This window comes from Trematomus bernacchii, unplaced genomic scaffold (assembly GCF_902827165.1).
Source record: "Trematomus bernacchii unplaced genomic scaffold, fTreBer1.1, whole genome shotgun sequence".
Lineage (NCBI taxonomy): Eukaryota > Metazoa > Chordata > Actinopteri > Perciformes > Nototheniidae > Trematomus > Trematomus bernacchii.
Window position 1 is genome coordinate 13,380,708 of NW_022987313.1, and position 21,318 is coordinate 13,402,025.

At 43.5% G+C, this 21,318-nt stretch overlaps 1 protein-coding gene across 2 annotated transcripts; it reads left to right on the forward strand.

Moving 5' to 3' along the window:
* The first annotated feature begins 7,896 nt into the window (after positions 1-7,896).
* On the forward strand, positions 7,897-21,290 carry iars2 (isoleucyl-tRNA synthetase 2, mitochondrial). 2 transcript variants are annotated; one of them, XM_034126292.1, is made up of 24 exons: positions 7,897-8,308; positions 8,505-8,627; positions 8,774-8,927; positions 8,999-9,147; positions 9,243-9,292; positions 9,393-9,499; positions 9,670-9,757; positions 9,966-10,081; positions 10,192-10,361; positions 12,031-12,121; positions 12,238-12,389; positions 12,542-12,702; positions 13,807-13,909; positions 14,428-14,521; positions 15,954-16,034; positions 16,675-16,783; positions 17,267-17,369; positions 18,006-18,128; positions 18,686-18,817; positions 18,893-18,999; positions 19,306-19,451; positions 19,535-19,725; positions 19,825-19,969; positions 20,581-21,290. In XM_034126292.1, the coding sequence occupies exons 1-24, from the start codon at positions 8,042-8,044 to the stop codon at positions 20,724-20,726; spliced, it is 3,108 nt and encodes a 1,035-aa protein (XP_033982183.1). In that variant the 5' UTR covers positions 7,897-8,041; the 3' UTR covers positions 20,727-21,290. The 2 variants fall into 2 exon arrangements, with proteins under 2 accessions (XP_033982183.1, XP_033982192.1); XM_034126301.1 differs by lacking the exon at positions 15,954-16,034 and having other exon boundaries at positions 7,898-8,308.
* Positions 21,291-21,318: the final 28 nt, after the last annotated feature.

Sequence of the window (21,318 nt, forward strand, 5' to 3'; positions counted from 1 at the left end):
GACCGGAAAACGGAAGTTCCTGTAAACTAAAATGTACGTGCGGAACAATACCCCCACCCATAGTTCCGTGAGTGAATTATGTCAACCCACCACACTATTTTGTTTTTGCTTACACTCCGGCCCTACATGTATAAACACTGTGATTATACATTTTATTGACACCAACTATATAATATGTACCTTGTTAATAATTTAAAAAGTATAAAATTAATTAAAATGTAAGTATTTTTTAATGACAATCTAGAATGTGGGAAGAGGTGGGGCGGCACCCGGCCGGCCACCATTACATTTGGGAAACTTTTGAACCAATCAGTCTGGCCTAGATTCTGAAATATACTTACTTTTTCCCTAAAGGGGGGGGACTGTCCAAAATGACTTCTTTTTTTTGCATCTGTCTTCAATGTTTCAGTTCTACCACAACCACCGTCGATTTGAAAAGGCACATCAAATGTAGGACTAGAATCTACATAGCAACCCTCCTTTGCTGTGAGGTGCTGCAAGTATTCTGGAAAACCACAGTGACTGTGTAGTGATATCTGTTTCCAGCACATGATAGTCTTTGACTTATTGATAAGCAACAAAGTCCAGCCTGTTGTTTTAGACGTCATAGAAGCACTTTGCAATGACTGCTGAATCAATGTTGAGGGATAAACCTTGCTCTTAAAGCCTGAAGCATTGTTGTAATTGTAAAAAACTGAGCGGCCATTTAGTGGCTGGTGTCAATCCACTTATCAGAGGCTTCAGCGTCATGGGTTTTAAATGCAGATTTCTGGTGGGAAAAGCAAAGAAGAAGTGAGAGTGGTTGTACACTCATTGATAAGGGCCCTTCACCTTTCCCTGATCCCTCTCTCTCTTTTTTTATTTACTCTCAATCATGTGCTCCCTGCCCCCTTCTCTCCCAGCAAACAAACACAGATGCCTGAACTCAGGTTTCTCCTTAGGTTTCAGGTGGGAGGGAGCTGAGGAGATGGGTGGAGTGGCTGGAGGAGGGCCTTAAGTGGTTACACTCTAGCGGTTATGTTAAAAGGAGAGCTCTTCTCTCGATCACCTGACTGCACTCCAGCAGCATTAAAGTTTCACGGCCACACTGCAGGAATGTGGCCAGTTCCTTCGTCAGGCCTCTTTTTCTTTTTCTTATAAACTAGAGACTGAGGGAAAACAAACTGAAGCAATGTACTCAGGACAATATTAGGATAGTCAAATCCAGAAATTGTCTGGAGTTTACATTTCACTAATTTAATGACATTGTCCGAAAGGCTCTCAACTACTGGAAAAGCTCAGTGTGTTTTAGGTCGTGGCATCTGGTAGTGTGAAGGAGGACATATATATCATGGTTATCTTGTCGTTCCTTGAATTGGTCTGATGATCTAGCCCTCAGCCTTTAGGAACAGTTCACATTTTTCCCTGGCATCTTTGGGAACATGCCCCTTCTTTAGCTTTGGCTGTTGGTTTTCTTGAGTTTTCCCACTAGCCTTAACAGAAACATCAACAATGGTTTGGCAATAATTCTCCAGACAATGAGCTTCTCTATTCACACAAGTTCAAAATAGGATGTATTGGAGCGGGCATGCAGGGTCAAGTAAATCTAAAATGTCCAGTGAGAATGATTTGGATCATTTGGGTTCTCACTACAGCTCCTATTGGTAATATTATTTCAGGGTTCCTGTGCATGTTTGATATGAGCTTGAGATATATGCAAGATTGAGATTAACATCTTGAATAAAAAAAGGTTATGAGGAAGAAGTGGGGGGGCGGGATGAGAGGCAGGCCCATGGAGCAGATAAGATGAGCTGGACAATACAGCCATTGTCATGTGATCACAGTGGGATGCAATTCCCACACAGATCAAGGGTGTATGCACAGCAGGGGGAGGGGTAAAGGGAGGAAGGGGGGGAGCAACAGGTGAATTCCAGCAACCTGTCTTTCACATATAGAGAGGGCCTTTGATGGCAAAGCCCCCGAACCAGGTGAAGGAGGCCTGGCTCACCACCTTTTAATTATTCATCCCTCTCAAGTCAATAAAGGTTTTACTCACATCCTCTCTTTGTGTAGTGATATTTACTGTTGAGGTATATATAGCCAGCTGACTGTATAGAAATGTACACGACTGACATTTGAAATAAGCTGTTGTGCAAACTGATACATTTGTTTCAAGTCATAAAATACTGCTTTTAATGTGTGCCCAATTGTTCCAGCAAAAAGGGGCTACCACCCTTTAAAGTGGACCTATCATGCTAGAAGAATTAGAATAGAATTGGGAGGGATGAAACCCTCTTTAATGGTCACACATGCAGAGCACACAGCACACAGCACACACAGTGAAATGTGGCCTCTGCTTTTAACCCATCCTAGTACCAGGAGTCTAGTACTAGGAGCAGTGGGCAGCTATTGTTCAGCACCCGGGGAGCAATGGGAGTGAGGGGGGAAGGGGGGTGTCCGGTGCCTTGCTCAAGGGCACCACGGCAGGGCAGGAGGTGAACTGGGACCTCTCCAAGTAGAAGTCCACACTCCATATTTGTTTAGGTCTGGTCGGGGACTATATTTGAAACATATATTGTAGGGCCAAAAAAAACATGTCTGTGACGTTTTTTTTTTAAAATACCAAACAGATCACCCATTGTAGCCATGCCTCAGGCGCCGTTTACACGAGGAGAAAACTGCTTGTATCTGCATAGTTTCGCGTGCGTATAGCCCTATTATTTACACGAGGCCGATAGAAACTGACCCCACAAACGATAACGGGTCCCAAGGTGGATAGATTTGCAAACGAAACGCTCTGGGGGTCAACCGAGTCCGTGTAATCACCTCTATACGAATATTTCCTGAAAAAATAACGATAGCCCCACCTCTCCTGCTCACTGCTGTAGCAACTATCAAAAATAGCTGTGTTAATTAAACGCACAAGGGGTTCTTGAATGAAATAATATTATAAAAGGCAAACCAGAATTGTTAACGCCCAATATACTCCTTAAACAAAATAAACAGAGTCAGATTTCATGCATTGATCCATTATATTGACAATTTTCCAGCCAAACAACACAAACAAAATTAAACAGTCTGCTCTGCGATACACCAAACTTGTCTTTACTGCCTAATCCAGGCCATTATTGTTCATTGCTCCTGCGCCCGTCGGCGGCAAAAAGAGAAATGTTTGTAGGCAGAGGACCGGCGTGTCCCAGAGGAGCGATCTCACCCGGTGTTTGTAGAGAATATCTCTCTTTCTGAGCGCGTCCTCTCCACGGAGACGTGCTTCTTGGTCGGTCGATGCAATATCCACAGATTCGGTTTCTTTCAGTTAACTTCCCCGTTGCATTTATCCATATGCTGAGGAAATTACTATATCCCGCTGAATACCAGCAATCGCCACACACACTTCCTCCTGTCAGTAGCTACTGCTAGTGCTACTGCTACTGACCATGCTACAGATATTAGTGCAAGATCTACAGCTCCTCTACCACAACCATCAGCAACAAGTGGACATGGAGAATTACATGAACTACATGTTGCTAAATACACCGCGGGGCATAAACAGAAGGGTAGCCATGGCAACATTGCTGCTCTTCTTCGCTGCTTTTGGTGTATTTTGGCGGAAGTTACAGCGCCACTTACAGTCCCGGCATATGTACTACAGCGTTTCCAGCGGTCTCGTTTGAACAGACACGTTAAATTAAACGAATGCATGTGAACGGAAGACTTTTTTGAATATGCATACTGTGCATAAACGCAAACGTTCCCGTGTGAAGGAGGCCTCATACTGCTCAAACCCCTCTTTTGCAGCCCTGTAATACCCCTTTCACACCAAGGCTTTTCCCGTTCTAGCTCCGTGCTAGAGCTTTTCTGGTTCAGGACCGGTTCTTCGGTTCAGCTCCCGCTCTGTTCACACCGCTCAGAGCCCGACTGGTGCTGCCGCTGCATGACGTCACAGTTTACGTCGCTGATTTTCTCCCCAACGGAGCTCACAACAACAACGGGCCGGGGACTGCGTCGGGTCGATGATCGTGTTGCTTTTAATCATACGAAGCCAGATTAAATTAAATAACGACTTCTCCAACCTTATACTTTTCTCCAGAGTGCCGTGGTTCACTGTCTGACTGTCACACAAGCAGCTGATACATATCCCCAATTCCCCATAAGTGAATGTGTGTCAGTCTGAATTGACGCTGTTTGGCATCACAACGCTGTTATGAAAGTGTCTCTGATATAAAATGGGTGATGTTAGCATAGCAACCGAAGTTAAACTGACTATAACTTGACTACTTGTTGCTATCCTATTGTGGAATAAGCCGTTTTCTACAGGCACATTTTACCGGCGTATTTTTCATTATGATTCTACTTGTGATAGTCGGACATGACAACCTGTGCAGCCCATGTATTGATTCCATCCGATAGCATGCTATAATACAAAACAAAACGTCTGCCTGCTCTCCACAATGATCAATAACAGCGAACGGATGGTCAAAGTAAGGTACAAATAAACAGAATCACAAGAAGCCTGGTTAGTGTTGCCTGACTTTATAAAGCGTGTTTTTTTTTTCAAGTGTGTGGTTGCGTTCTAGTCACTTTGCTCAGCACTACTGCTTGTTACAACTTTTATTTGCCGTACTCGCCTTAACTGTTAGCTCAGGTTAATCTCGCCCCCCTCCGACGTAAGCGTGACGTATGCGGTTCTTGCTTCTAGACGGACAACTTTTTGGTGCTCGAAACGAACCGGATTCCGGAGCTTAGAGGCGGCCCCGCTGCGGTGTGAACAGGAAAAACCGGTGCTTTTCAAGCTCCAGCTCCGAACCGGCCCTGGAACCGCGTTGGTGTGAAAGGGGTATTAGAGAAACGCGGATTTTGGGTCCTTAGCTTGAAAAAAAGAAAGAAGAGGAGGCGGAGCTAATGCCTGATCAGAATTCTACCGGAGATAAAGTTAAATTCTGCTGTGATAAAACGCCATCCTGTTTAAACCACGTCAAGGATTATTTCTGAAATAGTATGGAGCTCAAATGCTTTTTCTCTTGCAGGTTTATCACAAGGTGAGTTCTTTTTATTTCCTGCTTTTTAAACACGTGCTCTACAGTACAGGTTAGCTCTGAGTGTTAGCGAGGCTAGCTAATGTAAACAAAGACGAGATTACGTCCAAAACACGTCAGGCATTGTTTCTGATTGCAATTTTCTGTGGGTCCGCCGCCGCTATGACGTCACAGCGGATGGAAATCTGTATCCGCTCGTTGTACACCCGTTTTTAAAAGATTTGGGTACGGAGGAAAAGAGGGTTTTATTTTCTGACGCTGCGCGAGTTCCCCGACGCACCGGGGACACATTTATGTATAAAAGACATCAAAGTGCATTTTGCATGATAGGTCCCCTTTAAAAAAAATTATAAAGTTGCAAATATAACAAACTGTCTCATACTTTACTGAAGTCTGTTTTAGAGTTTACACAGGAGGCTCACAAACCTAGTTTTAGGTTGAAAACTGGCTACAACTGTTTTAAGCAACATTACAAGCTTTTTAAAGGGAGGAGGGTTGTGATCTGAGCCAATCTATTTCTGTGAACATGGGCAAGTTAGCCATTGTAAACTGACCTTGTTTGAATAATCAGAGGCCTACCATATAACATGTCCAATACAAAAGGAACACCTTGGTCTGAAGGGAGGCATTAGCAAAGTAAACAAAGTCGAAAAGCAAGTTAGGACAGCTCATCTTTCAAGATTAAACCGATATAGCTACACCTCAAAGCCATGAAATTAAGAAATTAAAAAAAGGGCTAAAGTGTTTTTAATGACTAGACAACAAATAAAGTTGTTCCTCAACAGCACAGCAACATTACAGCCTACTCAGATTAGGCTTTATAAAAGTACAAATCAATCTGGATAATCCCATGTGCAATTGATACACTTCAGTTTTAGTGGACCTATTCTGCGTCAGAAGTCTGTTTAAAGTTTAATGGCTCGGAACGTTTACTTTCCACACATGTAGGGAGATAAGATTAACTCAATTATATTTGCCATTAAAAAAAAAAAAAAAAAAAATACCCGCAGCAAAGGAATAAACAGAGTAATCTGGTCACTAACAATTCAAAGCTTTATTGGATTTACAAAATTGAAGATTCTAAAACATTTACAATCATACACATTTCCCAGAATTTGCAATACAAAAGTGTACAACCTCTTTAGGGCCATCGCATCATAAACATGATTTATTAAAGAGCACAGTGATACAAACTTCCCAATCCCCTTATTTCCCGAAAAGGAGATTTCTTTATACAGTCCCAACCAACAGCAGAACATGACACCAAGAGCAGCAGGGCGTGTCCCCGGTTGGTGCGTAAAGGTAACGGAGAGTCAAACAAACTCCAAAGATGACAGAAAAAAAGTATTTGGTAGAATCCAAAGGGCCCTGCTCTTGGGAGACCGTTGAATGCCCAGTCCAGCAGTCTTGGCAGTGTGAAGAGCGACATCAGTCCGGTTTAGGACCTCCCGAAGAGGAGGGAAGCGGCCACAGCCAGCGGCAGCAGCAGCGTGGAGGCGGCGGTCCATCCGCAGCCGCTGTTGAGTGTCGTCGTGTTCACGCCGATGGTGGTGGGCACCATGGTAGAGCCCATAGTCATGTTAACCGTGGAGTTCTGGGCCTGCACCACCTTCAAACAATAAGATCACGTCAGATACGTTTCCTTAACTAGGCTACATTGAGGCAGATCAAAAGCACGAGGCAGATCAAAAGCATGAGGCATTCGTCTGTATGCGCAAAGATGCCAAAAGGAGCAATACAACTTTTAAATACACACATGGTTAAAAAGGTGACCATGCTTTGCGGATAAGCTCATGATTTTAAAATGCAGGCAGGAATTTCTATCAAGCTTATCCTCCAGTTAAAAAAAAAAAAACCTGATTAGTTTAAATGAAAGGTTACTATTTCCACTAGAATTGGCCTATTCCCTGAAGTGTATCATACAAGATAAACGTTAATAAATAAATAAAAGCACCATGTGAGAGCTTGCCAAGACGCCGAAGAAGAGACTGATGTTGTTCACAATTTGTTCATTTCAGCGCAGAAAAGTTTTAGAAAACTAAAGTAGGCTAACATCACGTTGAAATTCAGAACAAAAAATAAATGAGGAGCAAAACTAACCTGTGTTGAGATGAGATGGAGAGCCAGCAGGAGAGCTCCGAGGAAAGCTAGACACATCTTGTTCATCTTGCTGTGGAGTGTGAGTGAAAGCTGGCTCGCGAATAGGGTCAGGTCCTTTGGAAGGTGAAGGGATGAGTGAAAGAGGAGATGCAGCCGCGCGCTTTATACCCCCGGTGACGTCATTATCCACTCAATACCACCTGCTGCAGCCAAGGCCGTGCTGCATTCAGGTGCTGTCGAAAAGATGTTAAGCGTCAAACACAGACGTATGTATACAACTCTGAAATAAAACAAATTGATAATGGCTGAGTTATTTGGTGATTTCTTCGAATTGAGAAAGACTGCTGTTTGTCAGCATACTTTCAAAGTCAAAGTTGTGGTGACATTTTCAAAAATAAAATAACCACCAGTATTAATAGCATAATTATTTGTAATAGTAGGAATAAGTGTCGTTTTCTTAGTTATTTAAGACTATAGAGTTTTAGTTTTTAATTTTAACCACTGGATGGCAGTGAAAGCTCGCCAGCACTCTCATTGCAATCTGGTGCACTTCCGGTAAAACATACTTTCAAAGTAAAACAACTCAAACGGATCAGTATAATGACAGTATCGATAAGCCCAAGTGCAGTATGGGAACTATTCCTAATAATATAAATTTGAAAGTGTAGTTTCCTGCATAGGAACACATTTAAACCATTCCATATTGTTTATTCAATTCCAGCGACCGCCCGTCCAACTTGAGTTTGAAATGCGATTGATTTCTATGGATCCTACTGGCTTTCCGTAGTTGTCCTTGCCTTAATTTCTTCCGGAGGAAACACAGCATTGGACGAAGGACGGAATATGACTACACGATAAATGCGTACAGTAAACTGTCACAACAACACTCGTTATTAATTGTCTTTTTGCTTGGCTACAGAGCTACCATGCTGCTGTGCCGGGTTTCGGCAGTAAGCCAGACACTATCGAGATGGGGACGGAGGTCACACCGGGGAGGCGGCCTCCTGCACCGGGCTCTCTCCTTCAGCTCCAGCCGCTGTCAGGCTGTCAGTCCGGGGGAGGGCAGCCCTCAGCCCGCAGAGACAGGCTCTCCCCAGGGACTGTACCGAGACACAGTGCTCCTTCCCCGGACTGACTTCCCAATGAAACTGACCGGACAGAAGCTGCTGAACAGAGAGCTCCAGATTCAGCAGGTACAACGAACCATTTAGGCTGACCCTCTACTAAAAAAAGTCCCAACATCCTCTACACTACTTAGGGTTCACTACTATCCCTCTCTACATACGTGTGGATGCATGCATTTGACTCATTGTTTGGTGCTCTTACAGGTAGCTCCCTTTGAATTATGCTTTTTTTTTCACGTGAAATATGAACACTATACTTTTGCAGGAGTGTGGATTTGCAGATTTGTACTCCTGGCAAAGAGAGAGGAAGGCCAAGAAGGAGTTCTGCCTACATGATGGACCCCCATATGCCAATGGAGACCCTCATGTAGGACATGCCCTCAATAAGGTGATAACTCATATCATGTTTTACTTATTTCACACTGTAATGCTGCAAAAATATAATTACTAGTTGCTGTTGTTGCAGCTTTCAGGTGGCAATGACTCAAACACTGACAAAGTAATAATTAATTTCACTGTCTTGTTTGTGTCCAGATCCTGAAAGATATCCAAAACCGTTTTGAGATGCTGAGGGGGCGTCAGGTCCACTACATCCCAGGGTGGGACTGCCATGGCCTGCCCATCGAGCTGAAGGCTCTGGGGGAGTTGGGGACCAGCGGCCTGGGCCCCCTGGAGATCAGACAGAAAGGTAAAGACGGACAGAAAGCCGGATGACTGTTGTTGGGTCTGCAGCTGCTGTAATGTTTCTATCCTCCCTAGCACGAGAGTTTGCGGAGGGGGCCATAGCTCGTCAGAAGGCTGCTTTTCAGCGCTGGGGGGTGATGGCTGACTGGGACCAATGCTACTACACGTATGATGGGGTCTATGAGGCTGCTCAGCTGAAGGTTTTCCAGGAGATGCACAGCAAGGTGGGCAGAAACTGTAAAAACCAACAGGGAAATACTGTGTGATGTTTTAATTGTTCTCATCTCAGTCTAATTATTTTCCCTTTGTCGATCTTCAGGGTTTCATCTACCAAGACTACAAACCGGTCTTCTGGTCTCCTTCAACAAGGTACTGAGTTAGTGTGCATGTGTAGAAGAGGCTGCATGCCTTCTATTTTAAATCCAAATACGATATCTGATTCTGTAACCCTGTCTACCTGCCTCTCTAGAACGGCCCTGGCAGAGGCAGAGCTGGAGTACAACCCTAAGCATGTGAGCAGATCCATCTATACCACGTTCCCCCTGAGCACACTGCCACCTGGGATAGCCTCAGAAGGTAATACACACACACACACACACACACACACACACACACACACACACACACACACACATGCACACACACACACACACACACACATGCAGGTAGTTATGCCTTTTCAAGATATTATTCTTCTGACTCGGTAAGAACTCTCTTGACCATGTGGAATTTCTGTTTTCCCGCAGGATTGGAAAGTGTTTCTGTGTTGGTGTGGACCACCCAGCCTTGGACCATTCCTGCCAATCAGGCCGTGTGCTACATGCCCAACGCCAAGTAAGCTCCAACACCTCTAAAGAACTGACCAGTCTCACTCTTCTCCTTTCGCTCAGTTTGTAGTTGGTTGCACTGTCTTTCTGAGTTGCTGCAACTAGCAATTATTCATATTTTTTACTTATCTTTCTTTGTACATTGGTTGATATAACTGCTTAGTCATGAAATCACACCACCCTTACTAAACAAGTGCCTTGTTTTCTGTGTGCAGGTACTCTGTGGTGAAGAGGGCGGACACCTCTCAGCTGCTGCTGGTGGCCTCAGAGTGCTCAGCCAGCGTGGCAGCACTGCTGGACACAGAGCTGGAGAGTGTAGGCACCTTCACAGGTAGTGCTGACACACACACACACACACACACACGCACACATGCACACATGCACACACGCTAACATGCACAAACATAACAATGCTGATTTTCTTTATCATTTTGTTTTAAGGCTCCCAGCTTGAGGGTGGGATCTGCAAACATCCCACAATTCCTGACAAGGAAGTGCCACTCCTGCCTGCCAATCATGTGACCATGGCCAAAGGAACCGGATTGGTCCACACAGCGCCGGCTCACGGCATGGATGATTACAGTGTGGCTTCACAGTTTAAACTGTCTGTGGTACGTTTTATTTTGAACTGTGTCAATCTTTTGCAAATTGAGAACATCAGGGGCCTCATTTATAACGCCTTGCGTAGGATTCACGTGGGAAGGTTGCTTACGTAGTGCAAAGCAAAAAAATAGGTACAGAAATTATCCGACATTTTCCGATTCACAAAACATTGCGTACCGGCGAGGGAAGTGCGTACGGCACTTCCTACGCCTGTTTCCCTTTATAAATCACAATCGACTCGAAATGCGGCGCAGCTTTTGCAGGCTTCACGTAACGCCCATATTTGCCTATAAATAGTCAAAGAAACGCCCATTCATTCATTCATTTTAACTGCATGAAGAAGATCGCAGGAAATGAGGACAGAACAGCTAAAAAAGACATCTCACACCGTGTCAGATTTTGGTTATTTTGGGGAGGTCGAGATAAATCATATTGTTTGGTGGATGCAGTTTGAACCAGAGTAGCAGCATGGAGGTCGGATCGTCACCAAAATAAATAAGTGATCCGAAAAAGGTTAATGACTGTGAATACACATTCCTCAAGCAGTGTGTTTGTACCGGGGACAGGAGACACCCTCTTGATGAGAAACTCTAATAAATGATCGGGGAATCCCTCCGGAGTGGAGTCATGACGACTGGATCTGAATTACATTACATTACATGTTACTTGTTAGACGCTTTCATCCAAAGCGACTTACATACTCAATACTGTGGGCAATCCCCACAGGAGCAATTTGGGGTGAAGTGTCTTGCCCAGGGACACAACGACATGCTGATTGCAGTGGGGTTTGAACCTGTGACCCCCTGGTCCCAACACCAAGGCTCTATCCACTGCGCCACACGCCTGTTGTATTTGGTGGTTTGTGTTCCAGCTTTCGATCAGCAACTATATATCCATAATCCACCAGTTAAAGGAAATACAACTAATGTGTTGTGTTATATTAGCTGTACAATTTACCACATATGGTGTTTCCATACCTCCTGTGTTTTACGAGCAACTTATCAAGTCTTGGCAAACGGCATAAAACACGATTAAACGTGATAGTATATAAAACCATGCTCGTATCTACAACCTATAGAAATGCAAAACGGCGTCAGTTTAGACGTAATTCTGTCCTCCTGCTTACCGCATCATTTATGAGAAAACATTTCATAACATTAACACAACATATTCGAGGTGGTTTTAAATAACATATTCGTATTTATTTATTTCTCCAAGTTATGTTTTTGTGTGGAGTCGCAAACAGGCGTTCGTTTAATCATTTTAAGATTGGCTTTAATCAATGTTTGAAAATGAATTCTTCATATGATAAATGAGAGGTAACATTTTATTTATGATATTATTTCCACATATTTCTCTCCATTCTTCCTTCTGCCAACGGTATCGCAGTTTCTCGTCTCTCCCGTTTGTGTGCTTAGTGCGTACGCATGGGTTAGAGTTTGCGTGGAGGACCGCACATTTTCCCGTCAAGTTAGTATTTTATAAATCGCAAACATTGCGTAGAAACTGGCGTACGCCATTTTTTGAGCGTATATCCCTTTATAAATGAGGCCCCAGGACTTGACACCAACTGTTTAAGTTATTCATTAAGGAAAAAGTGAAAGATGGCTGAAATGACGCTGGTAAACATGCTTTGTGTCACTTTGTAACTGTGTGTATGTTTTCCCTCCACCAAAGGAGTGTATGGTGGATGAAGACGGAAAGTTCACTGAGCTGGCCGGCCCCGAGCTGCAGAATCTGACTGTGATGACAGAAGGCACGGACAAAGGTACAGAAAAATATGTCAAACCTTAACACACTACATTTACTTAGTCCACGTGGATTTGTTATTGCATGTGTTCATTTTAATTTATTTGTCTGTGTTTCTTTTTGTGTTTATGTTAGTGATTACCATGCTGAAGGAGTGTGGCTCTCTGGTGAAGGAGGAGAAGTGTGTCCACAGTTACCCGTACGACTGGAGGACGAAGGAGCCCGTGGTCATCAGGCCCAGCAAACAGTGGTTCATCAACACAGCGTCACTCAAAGACAAGGCCAAGGTAAAGCTGGAAGACATGTTACGGTCAGAATAAAATCTCTTCCTGGTGCACAACAAGCAAAGCATTGGGCTCTTTCAGGAAGGGATGCATTTACAGTTTGTTCCTAAGAAAGACATTCCTGTGTGTGTGTGTGTGTGTGTGTGTGTGTGTAGGAGGCACTGCAGAAGGTGCGAGTTCTGCCTGAGTCGGCGAGGGGCAGCCTGCTGACCATGCTGGACAGACGGACGTACTGGTGCATCTCCAGGCAGAGGAGCTGGGGGGTCCCCATCCCCGTGTTCTACCACAGAGAGACCGGAGAGCCTCTGATCAACAAGTGAGCCCAAACACCACACACATGCAGACTAACTGGCTTGTGCACATGCCTGGACACACACACATACTGCACACACACACACACACACACACACACACACACACACACACACACACACACACACACACACACACACACACACACACACACACACACACACACACACACACACACACACACACACACACACACACACACACACACACACACACACACACACACACACACACACACACACACACACACACACACACACACACACACACACACACACACACACACACACACACACACACACACACACACACGGCAATGATGTTGAGTGTTAGTCCAGCAGCTCCCTCTGCTGGCGGGACATGCAATTACAACAGACACATATACACTCCATAACACACACATACAGCTCTTAAAGCATATAATATATATCAGGCGACAGCCCATGTATATGTTATGATGTGAAGCACTATTTGGTTTCATGAAAAATATTAACTGTTTATTTGTAGATATCTACTAAAGCATACAAATAAAGTGTGTAATGTCGGCCTGTTACTTATATTATTGAGTGATATATATTATACACACTGTTCTGCTTTCTGCACTGGCCTCAGCAGCTGTTCTCACTGTAAATGTCGGCTCACAATTAAAGCAGTTGTATTAAAAACATACATAGCCTAATATCCAGAGGAGATGCGTCCGCCCACAACTGCGTGCACGTCTGTGACCGCAGTTTTAATTATTATTGAAACATGACCGGTAAAATAAATTCTGTCCGGACATTTGACCGGCGAGAAAAAATCCTAGCGGAAACCCTGGCATGCACACTCACATTTCGACACATGGTCATTGCAGACACACACACACGTGTCTTACCTCCTCAAACACACACAATATTCCTTTGAAATATTGCTTTCGGGTATTTCCATTTTGGTTTTGTATTGGTATAGTTGTCACATTTTATCCGATAAATGCCATCTTGAATTTTTTTTGTATCTGGTTAAACCATGTTAAGCACTTTGTAACTTTTGTTAAAAAGTCGTAGCTGTATTAATAAAGTGTATTTTTATTATTATTATTTACAAGTGAACATTCCTCCTGTTTCTGCAGACACACAGTGACCCATATAGCTCAGCTGTTCAAAGAAAAGGGCAGCGACTGCTGGTGGGAGCTTCCTGTTGAGGATTTACTGCCAAATGAGGTGCTCAAGAAGGTGAGTGTATGTGTGAGTGGGGGGGGGGGGGGGGTTGAAATACAGTTAGGACCGAGTTGTGATAAAAAGCCTCAGTAATACATCAAAGGAGATCCCTCTCTACTATGATCAAATATAATTATTAATGTTATTTTAAAGGCTTTTGGTCAAGAGTAGAAAGGAATTACTTTGAGCTGTTTGAAATCAATTAAGTCAAATACAAAAATGTTTAAGATTGTTGTGTTTTTGGCCCAGAAGAGAAAGCAAACATCCCTGAATATATTTTGAACAAAAGAAGACTCTCATTCGGCATTAAGCCTTTTGCATTTGGCTGTTGATTCTTTTCCTACAAATGAAATGCGGAAATAAAAAACAAATGGTCATGACCACAAGTCAAGCGGAGCTCAAAGCATCTTAAAAAGACGGCTTTTTATTATACATTTATTAATTATTAATATTTTCATCAGTCGTCATAACTTTTCTGTAGGTGAGCAATGAATCTCCTTCTATTCTCTGCCTCTCCCTGTGTGTCTCTTCAGAGTAAAGCAGGTCCAGTGACTGACTACGTTCGTGGAGAAGACGTCCTGGACATCTGGTTCGACAGCGGAGCTTCATGGGCCGCAGTACTAGAAGGTACGTCTAAATGTGTCCTGCATGTTCAAGTAGATTCAGTTAATTTGATAGAAATATTCTATATTCTGATGAACCCTAACATTAATACAAATGTTACCACCTTTGATATTTAAAAGGATCTTGCTAGAGAAGATGTGGTTGTCCATAGCCGTAAATGCTGTGCCTGCTAAATACTTGAATACTAATAATGATATTGTATAGCAATGTTTTCATCCTCAGTCATCAGGGTTGATTTAAGGGTAGCAGCAAAATGCCTTTAATCAACTCAGCTGTCATTAGTGTTATTGTAGAGAAAGCTCCTTACACTGTCCGCTGCTTAAGCTGCTTTAGAAAGCGGACTGTAAGCAGAAGCAGCACACACATGGATTATTAGATTAGATTATAAGGCAGTGCAGCCTCAGCACACCAGGGTCAGGTGTCTGCAACTGAACATCGGTAGAACAGAAGAAAATCAAATCAGTGAATACATTTACAATGCAGATACAGTGCCTGAGATATCCACCATAACTTCATCTTGCACGAAGTCTTCAAATCATACTTACACAAATGTGCCAGTATGTACGGAGGCCCTGAGAGGCAAGTGAGAAACTAAATGTCTGGTGAATTATTTTATTTTATTACCTTTGTCTTTGAAATGGTACAAAATATAATTTTGTACATCTTGTGGCTGAAATGAGTATTACAACAATAAACACTTTAATGACAAAATAAATGACTGCGTATTGTTACAGTGACAAGGAAAAATGTCTTTATTTTCAACCCCACAGATATAATAAAATGAAATTAGTTATTTTTTAAACACAAAAGACGAAACTGATATATTTGTTTCACTTTCCTCTCGGAGCTTCCATAACTATGAAAACTAAATAAATGTGTTTATCTACAGCAGAAACGGTTCCACTCTATCTTTTAAAGGTGGGGTATGTCATTTTGGAGAAACCAGCTCGAGATCGCTAGAATTTGAAAATACACAGCCGGAAATAATCTGCCACTTCCTCACAGAGCCCCTCCTCCAACACACACGAACGCGCACATGACCAATGAGGGCACAAGATAAGTTTGTGCACAGATGGAAGGCTGACAGGCAGGTAGGCCATCCAGTTATTTTAGCCGAGCCGGCTCAGATGATTGGTCGTGCTTTTTACAGTACTACAGCTTCCACAGATGACATTTTTTTATGGATTTTTTGTCAAAGCACTTAAGATATTCATTGCTATCGGGATGTTAAGAGCATTCCATGGAATATAACAAAAAGTGTATCTCGAGCCGGTTTCTCAAACTTACCTACCCCACCTTTAAGGACCCATAACACATATTTCTGAAATAATTGAGATGAGAAGGTTCTTTTTCTGTCCTTGTAAATAGGATACGAGACCAAATGACTCCTTAAGGTGGCCCTTTTAAAGTTGTCTGGTTGTGTTGTTATTTCCAGAGGAGTCTGAGGGAGACTCTGAGGAGGCGGAGTCCCGTCTCAGCTGGCTCCCCGCTCGGCTCCGCAAACCTCTGGTCCCAGGTCACATGATCCCCCTCCTACAGGCCTGCAGCGCCTCCCTCTGACATGTCTCTGTTACACTCTGTCTCTGTTTCCCGGGCTCAGACTGCTTTTACCTGTCAGTTAAGACAACTGTGGTACCTAGACACTGAAAAAGGACATTTAGTCCAACTCAGTTAATACTCTTCATGGAGCATTTGAATGTGCTGTGAAGAGTATTTATGGATAGTGAACAGCATGATTCTCCACTCCTCTGTTTCTTTGTGGCAGCTTGTTTCTTTTTCCAGGAATGGCTCAAACTCTGCACTTTGTTTTGTATGTGGATTCCTTCAGGATCAAAATGGATGTTTGCTCAAACTTGTTTCTGCCTGTGATGCCATGGCTGCAACACCTGTTTGTCAGATAACTGTTTAGATATGAAATCTTGAGTTAAAGAAATAAAAACAGGCAATTTAGGGACATGTTTTGGACATGGCATGTTTCCCTAGTCTTAAGCAACGGTCACCTTAAAGTGTGGTCTTTGCATTCCCCCCCCCCCCCCCTTAACACTGGCTGCTCTCTCTTGTCTTTTCTAGACATTTCTCTCCTCTGGGTCAACACTTACTGTTTTATTTGTTTTTAAGTAGAAGGAATAACAGATTTTCTTTCTCTCGCCCTGCAGAGTCAGACTCCAGGGCGGATGTGTATGTGGAGGGGAAGGACCAGATAGGAGGCTGGTTCCAGTCCTCGCTGCTCACCAGCGTGGCTGTCAGGAACAAGGCTCCTTACAAGTGAGTGTCCCGTCCTCTCCCTGTAGGGGGGGGGGGGTGCTGTGTCTACATGACGCTGACAAATGTACTGAAATGTAATAAAAGGACTTTGTAATGTGAATAACTGCCGAAGAATGTTCCATTGAGGCAGCCGAGGTTGAGATACTGTGGCTTTTGGCTCTAGCATGCGCCAGGCACCAAAAAACACTAGCTTGCACAGAAGCCAATACAATAGATAAGTTATACTACTAATGACCAATGAACTGAACTTGTGTCAAATATGCGACAACGCCTTTTACGCCACAATTATACCGCATGTAGCAATAATCAAATTATACACAGAAATACTCATTCAAAGCCATTTTTTATCTTACATTTACACAAATGTGCTATACCACTAAGAATAGCGATGCATAGCCAATAATCACATTTTCGAAATGTTCATTTACACTAACCTAAGCGAACTAAATACTCAATTCTAACTTTTTTTGCATTTGTGTGTAGGGCTCTGGTGGTCCATGGCTTTGCTGTCACTGAGAAAGGAGACAAGATGTCCAAGTCTCTGGGGAACGTAGTGGATCCAGATAAAGTCATTAATGGAGGGGAGGTAACGGAGACTTTAACCACACCCTGATAAACTGAGCTTCATATCATTGTCATCCTTTATTAATTCACTTAAAGTGGACCTATCATGCTATATTTTAATAATATAGTGTAGGACCATACCTATATAAGGCATATTTATACTTTTTTTTGTTCAAAAAATGCAGATCATGCATTTTAGCCATGCCTCATTTCGCTCAATTTGCACTTTTGTAGCTCTGTTTTTGCAAGGGCTGATTCTGTGAGCAACAGCACCATCTACAGGCCTGGCATATGTACTACAGCGTCTCCAGCGCTTTCGAACGGCAATGGCCGTGGCTGTCTCCTCCTGATTGGTGGAGTTGGCCCAATAGCCGTAGCGCCACTGTCCTGACGTCAGGACAGTGTTCAAATCTGGATCAGTTTTTATCAGATCCGTTGCAGCCCCTTTTTTAGAGATTTGGGTATGGAGGAAAATAGAGAGGGTTGTGTTTTCTGACACTTGGTGAGTTCCCTGGAACACCGGGGACACATATTCATGTATAAAAGACGTACAAAAGTGCATTTTGCATGATAGGTCCCCTTTAAACAATAAGCCTTGTTACTTACAACCTGGTGTTTGTCCTGCACTCGTCTTCTCTCACTGTCCCTCCATCTCCAGGACCCCAGTCTGCCAGCATACGGGGCCGATGTGCTGCGCTGGTGGGTGGCCGAGTCCAACGTCTTCTCTGAGGTGCAGATTGGACCCACTGCTCTCAACTCAGCCAGAGACAGCATCAACAAGGTACCAGAGTGCGGTATGGACACTGCTCGAGTGGCTTGCATTATTTCAATCAGGAAAGACTTCATTTTTAGTCTAAAGAACATTTATTGACACATGCGCCATATGATAAATGTTAAAAGTCTTTGCCGAATAGTCCCCAATCCTGAAATCGTATATATAAAAGGGGGAAATGCAGACATATAGGAACCCCCCCCCCCGGGGTCTAGACACTGGTGGTGATGTTGAAGGATTTGATGAGGAGATGGGATGAAGAGGAGGTGTGATGAGGTCTTTGGATTAGCTCTCCTGGGCACTGGATATGGAGGCGGGCCGCAGCATGAAGACCTGAAATCACAGCTGACTGCAGGAGAGAGGAGAACCATTTTAAAGTTTGGCTGCAGCACAGTGATTGGCTGCTGGAGATTGAGGTGAAATGTAATAGGTTAAAGAGAACGCCTATGATGAGCTGATTATATGCAGCTGCGGAGTGAATGAATATGTACCCAGTCTTCCTGAAAGAACTTGTGCTGAGCTTCATGTGTATGAGACTCAATGCCTTTGTGTTGTTTCTCCACCAGCTGAGGAACACTCTGAAGTTCCTGCTCGGCAACCTGCAGGGCTTCGACCCCCGCGTGCAGGCGGTGGACCCCAAAGAGATGCACTACATCGACCAGTACATGCTGCACCTGCTCCGCGAGTACAGCATCAAGGTGAGTTCAGGTGTAAAGCTTGTTGATCTCAGTCCAAACGGCCTCAGCTGCTGACTGATATGTGTTTGTGTGCAGGTGACGGACGCCTACACTGAGTTTGATGCTGGCCGGGCCACCCGTGTCCTGCAAGGCTTCATCGCCAGAGAGCTCTCCAGCTTCTATTTCAGCATCATCAAAGACAGGTAAAGGCTCGCCACAACTTGTTTAGTGTGCTAGCATTCTTCCAAATACCAAGCACTTCACAAGATTGAAAATATCCCTTTTATGTTTCTTCTAAACTCGCACATCTCTTTGTCCTGCTTTGTTCCTTGCTCCATCTTTTTCTCATTTCTTTATTTACTATATTGTCTTAATGTTTTTATGTTTTATGTTATTATAGTTTCTTCAAATAGTTTTCTATCTGTGTTTTTAATTTTTGTTTAATTTTAAGTAAAATTCCTCGTATGTGTTTACCTACCTGGCAATAAACCTGATTCTGATTCATTTAGGTTGTACTGTGATCCTGAGGACTCGCTGGGCAGGAGATCGTGTCAGACTGTCTTAGAGGAGATTCTGGACGGAGTGACCCGATCCATCGCTCCCATCCTGCCCCACCTGGCTGAGGAGGCCTATCTGCACGCACCAGGACATGACGGTATGTGCCAATCACAACCACACAGTATATTACGTGTTTGCTTGCTAACAAGAGTCTTCATTCAACCACATTTGTTTCTGCAGAAGGAGAGACATTATTTAAGAGCGGTTGGATCAAAAGCAGCTCAGTGTGGCGCCGCCCAGGATTGGAGGAGGCGGTGGAAGGGGCGTGTGCCATCAGAGACTCCTTCCTGTCTTCCATTCCGGGCAAAAACGCAGCTCTGTACGACCTCAACATCGCTGTAGAGCCCGGTCTGCTGTTTGAACTCATGGAGGTCAGTGAAATGTTGTTAGCAAGCCAATTTCTTCCATGTATATAATCAGTCTATTTTTAAGGGATAGTATAAATTCAAAGTCCTCCTCTTCACCCCCAGTCCCTGCAAGAGCATCCCAGCTCCACCTCCTCCCAGCTGGCGGAGCTGATGATGGTGGCGCGGGTCAACCTGTGCAGCGTGCTGCCCCGGGACCTGCCCTCAGACGCCCTGCTGAGCAGCGGCACCTTCCTCATCAACCTGGAGGGTGAGGATATCCACACTGAGCGGATGATTTAATGTGCACACAGGTTTTACACGTTCCATGCAGCTGGATCCTTTTGGATCAGATTGAAACCAACAGCAGGTTTTTGTTCTGCACTCGTGACAGAGGTAGCTGGAGGCATAATGTTATTTTAATTTATTATGAATGGGAAATATTCTTTGAGGGAATTTCTTTACATGCTGTTCAAACGTCCGCTTAGACTATACACTTCACTGTGACTTTAAAAAAAATTATATTCTATAATTTTACTTTTTAAATGTATGTAATTATAGCGATATGGCATACAAGACAATTACCTTTTGATGAAATATAATGGCATACGATTTTTCTGAAGGCTTTTTTTAATGAAACATTTGTGAAATACTACAGTATACAATGTTTTCTTTTTTAAATGAATATTTAATGAAATACCATACTACAATTCTTTTTTTATTGAATGGTACTAGGACTTGTTTTTAAATGCATTTTTATTATGAACAAAATGTTGACTTTTTACAACATTTGATACACTCCATAGTGGATAAGATCTACAACATTGTGTACAACATGTGATAAGCTATGCCTTTTCTGATGCTGTGTGTGTGTCCTCTCAGGTGGTGTTATCCGAGAGGACAGTGCCTACAAAATAGCCGCGGTGCCCACCTCTGCCGCCCGCTGCCCGCGATGCCGTCGATACACCGCCGACTCAGCAGACTGCCTGTGCCCGCGCTGCCAGAGCGCCGTCTCACAGGCTCACTGACAGGCCTGTCAGCACGACGACCAGCAAACATCCCATCGACTGTTGTGTTTTCCCGCTTCGGGTGAAGTTCCTCGTTAGACAAGGTCTAACAATCGGCAGAGAAAACTGACTCCAAATCTGCATCACTCTGCTTTTCTGTCTGCTGTCAGTTATGCGAAGACACAGGACTGGCATTGCGATGGAATGGCCTGAACATCGCATGAGATCACTGTTTCAGGCTTCACTGCTTTATGCACTTACATTTGTTCCAGAGCAGCAGGTTGAGAACTCTAAAACCAAAATGACAGCCTTGGTCCCTCGTCTGGCCGTGAATGAGCTTTGTTCTTGTACCACAAATCAATAAGCATGAGAAATGTTTACTGTTATGTACAGATGGGAATTGGAAGATATTTACATTTATTTTCGCTGTAGAAGGGATGCTATTCAGTTTTTTTTTTTTACATGTGTAAATAAATGGGAAAGGAATCATTACGATGAGGGTCACTATGTGACAACACTTTCAATAATGGTGTATGGAAGAAAAGTCTCAATGATAAATAAATGGAGTTTTATCTCTAGACATGATATGAGAGTAATGAAATGATCGGCTCAT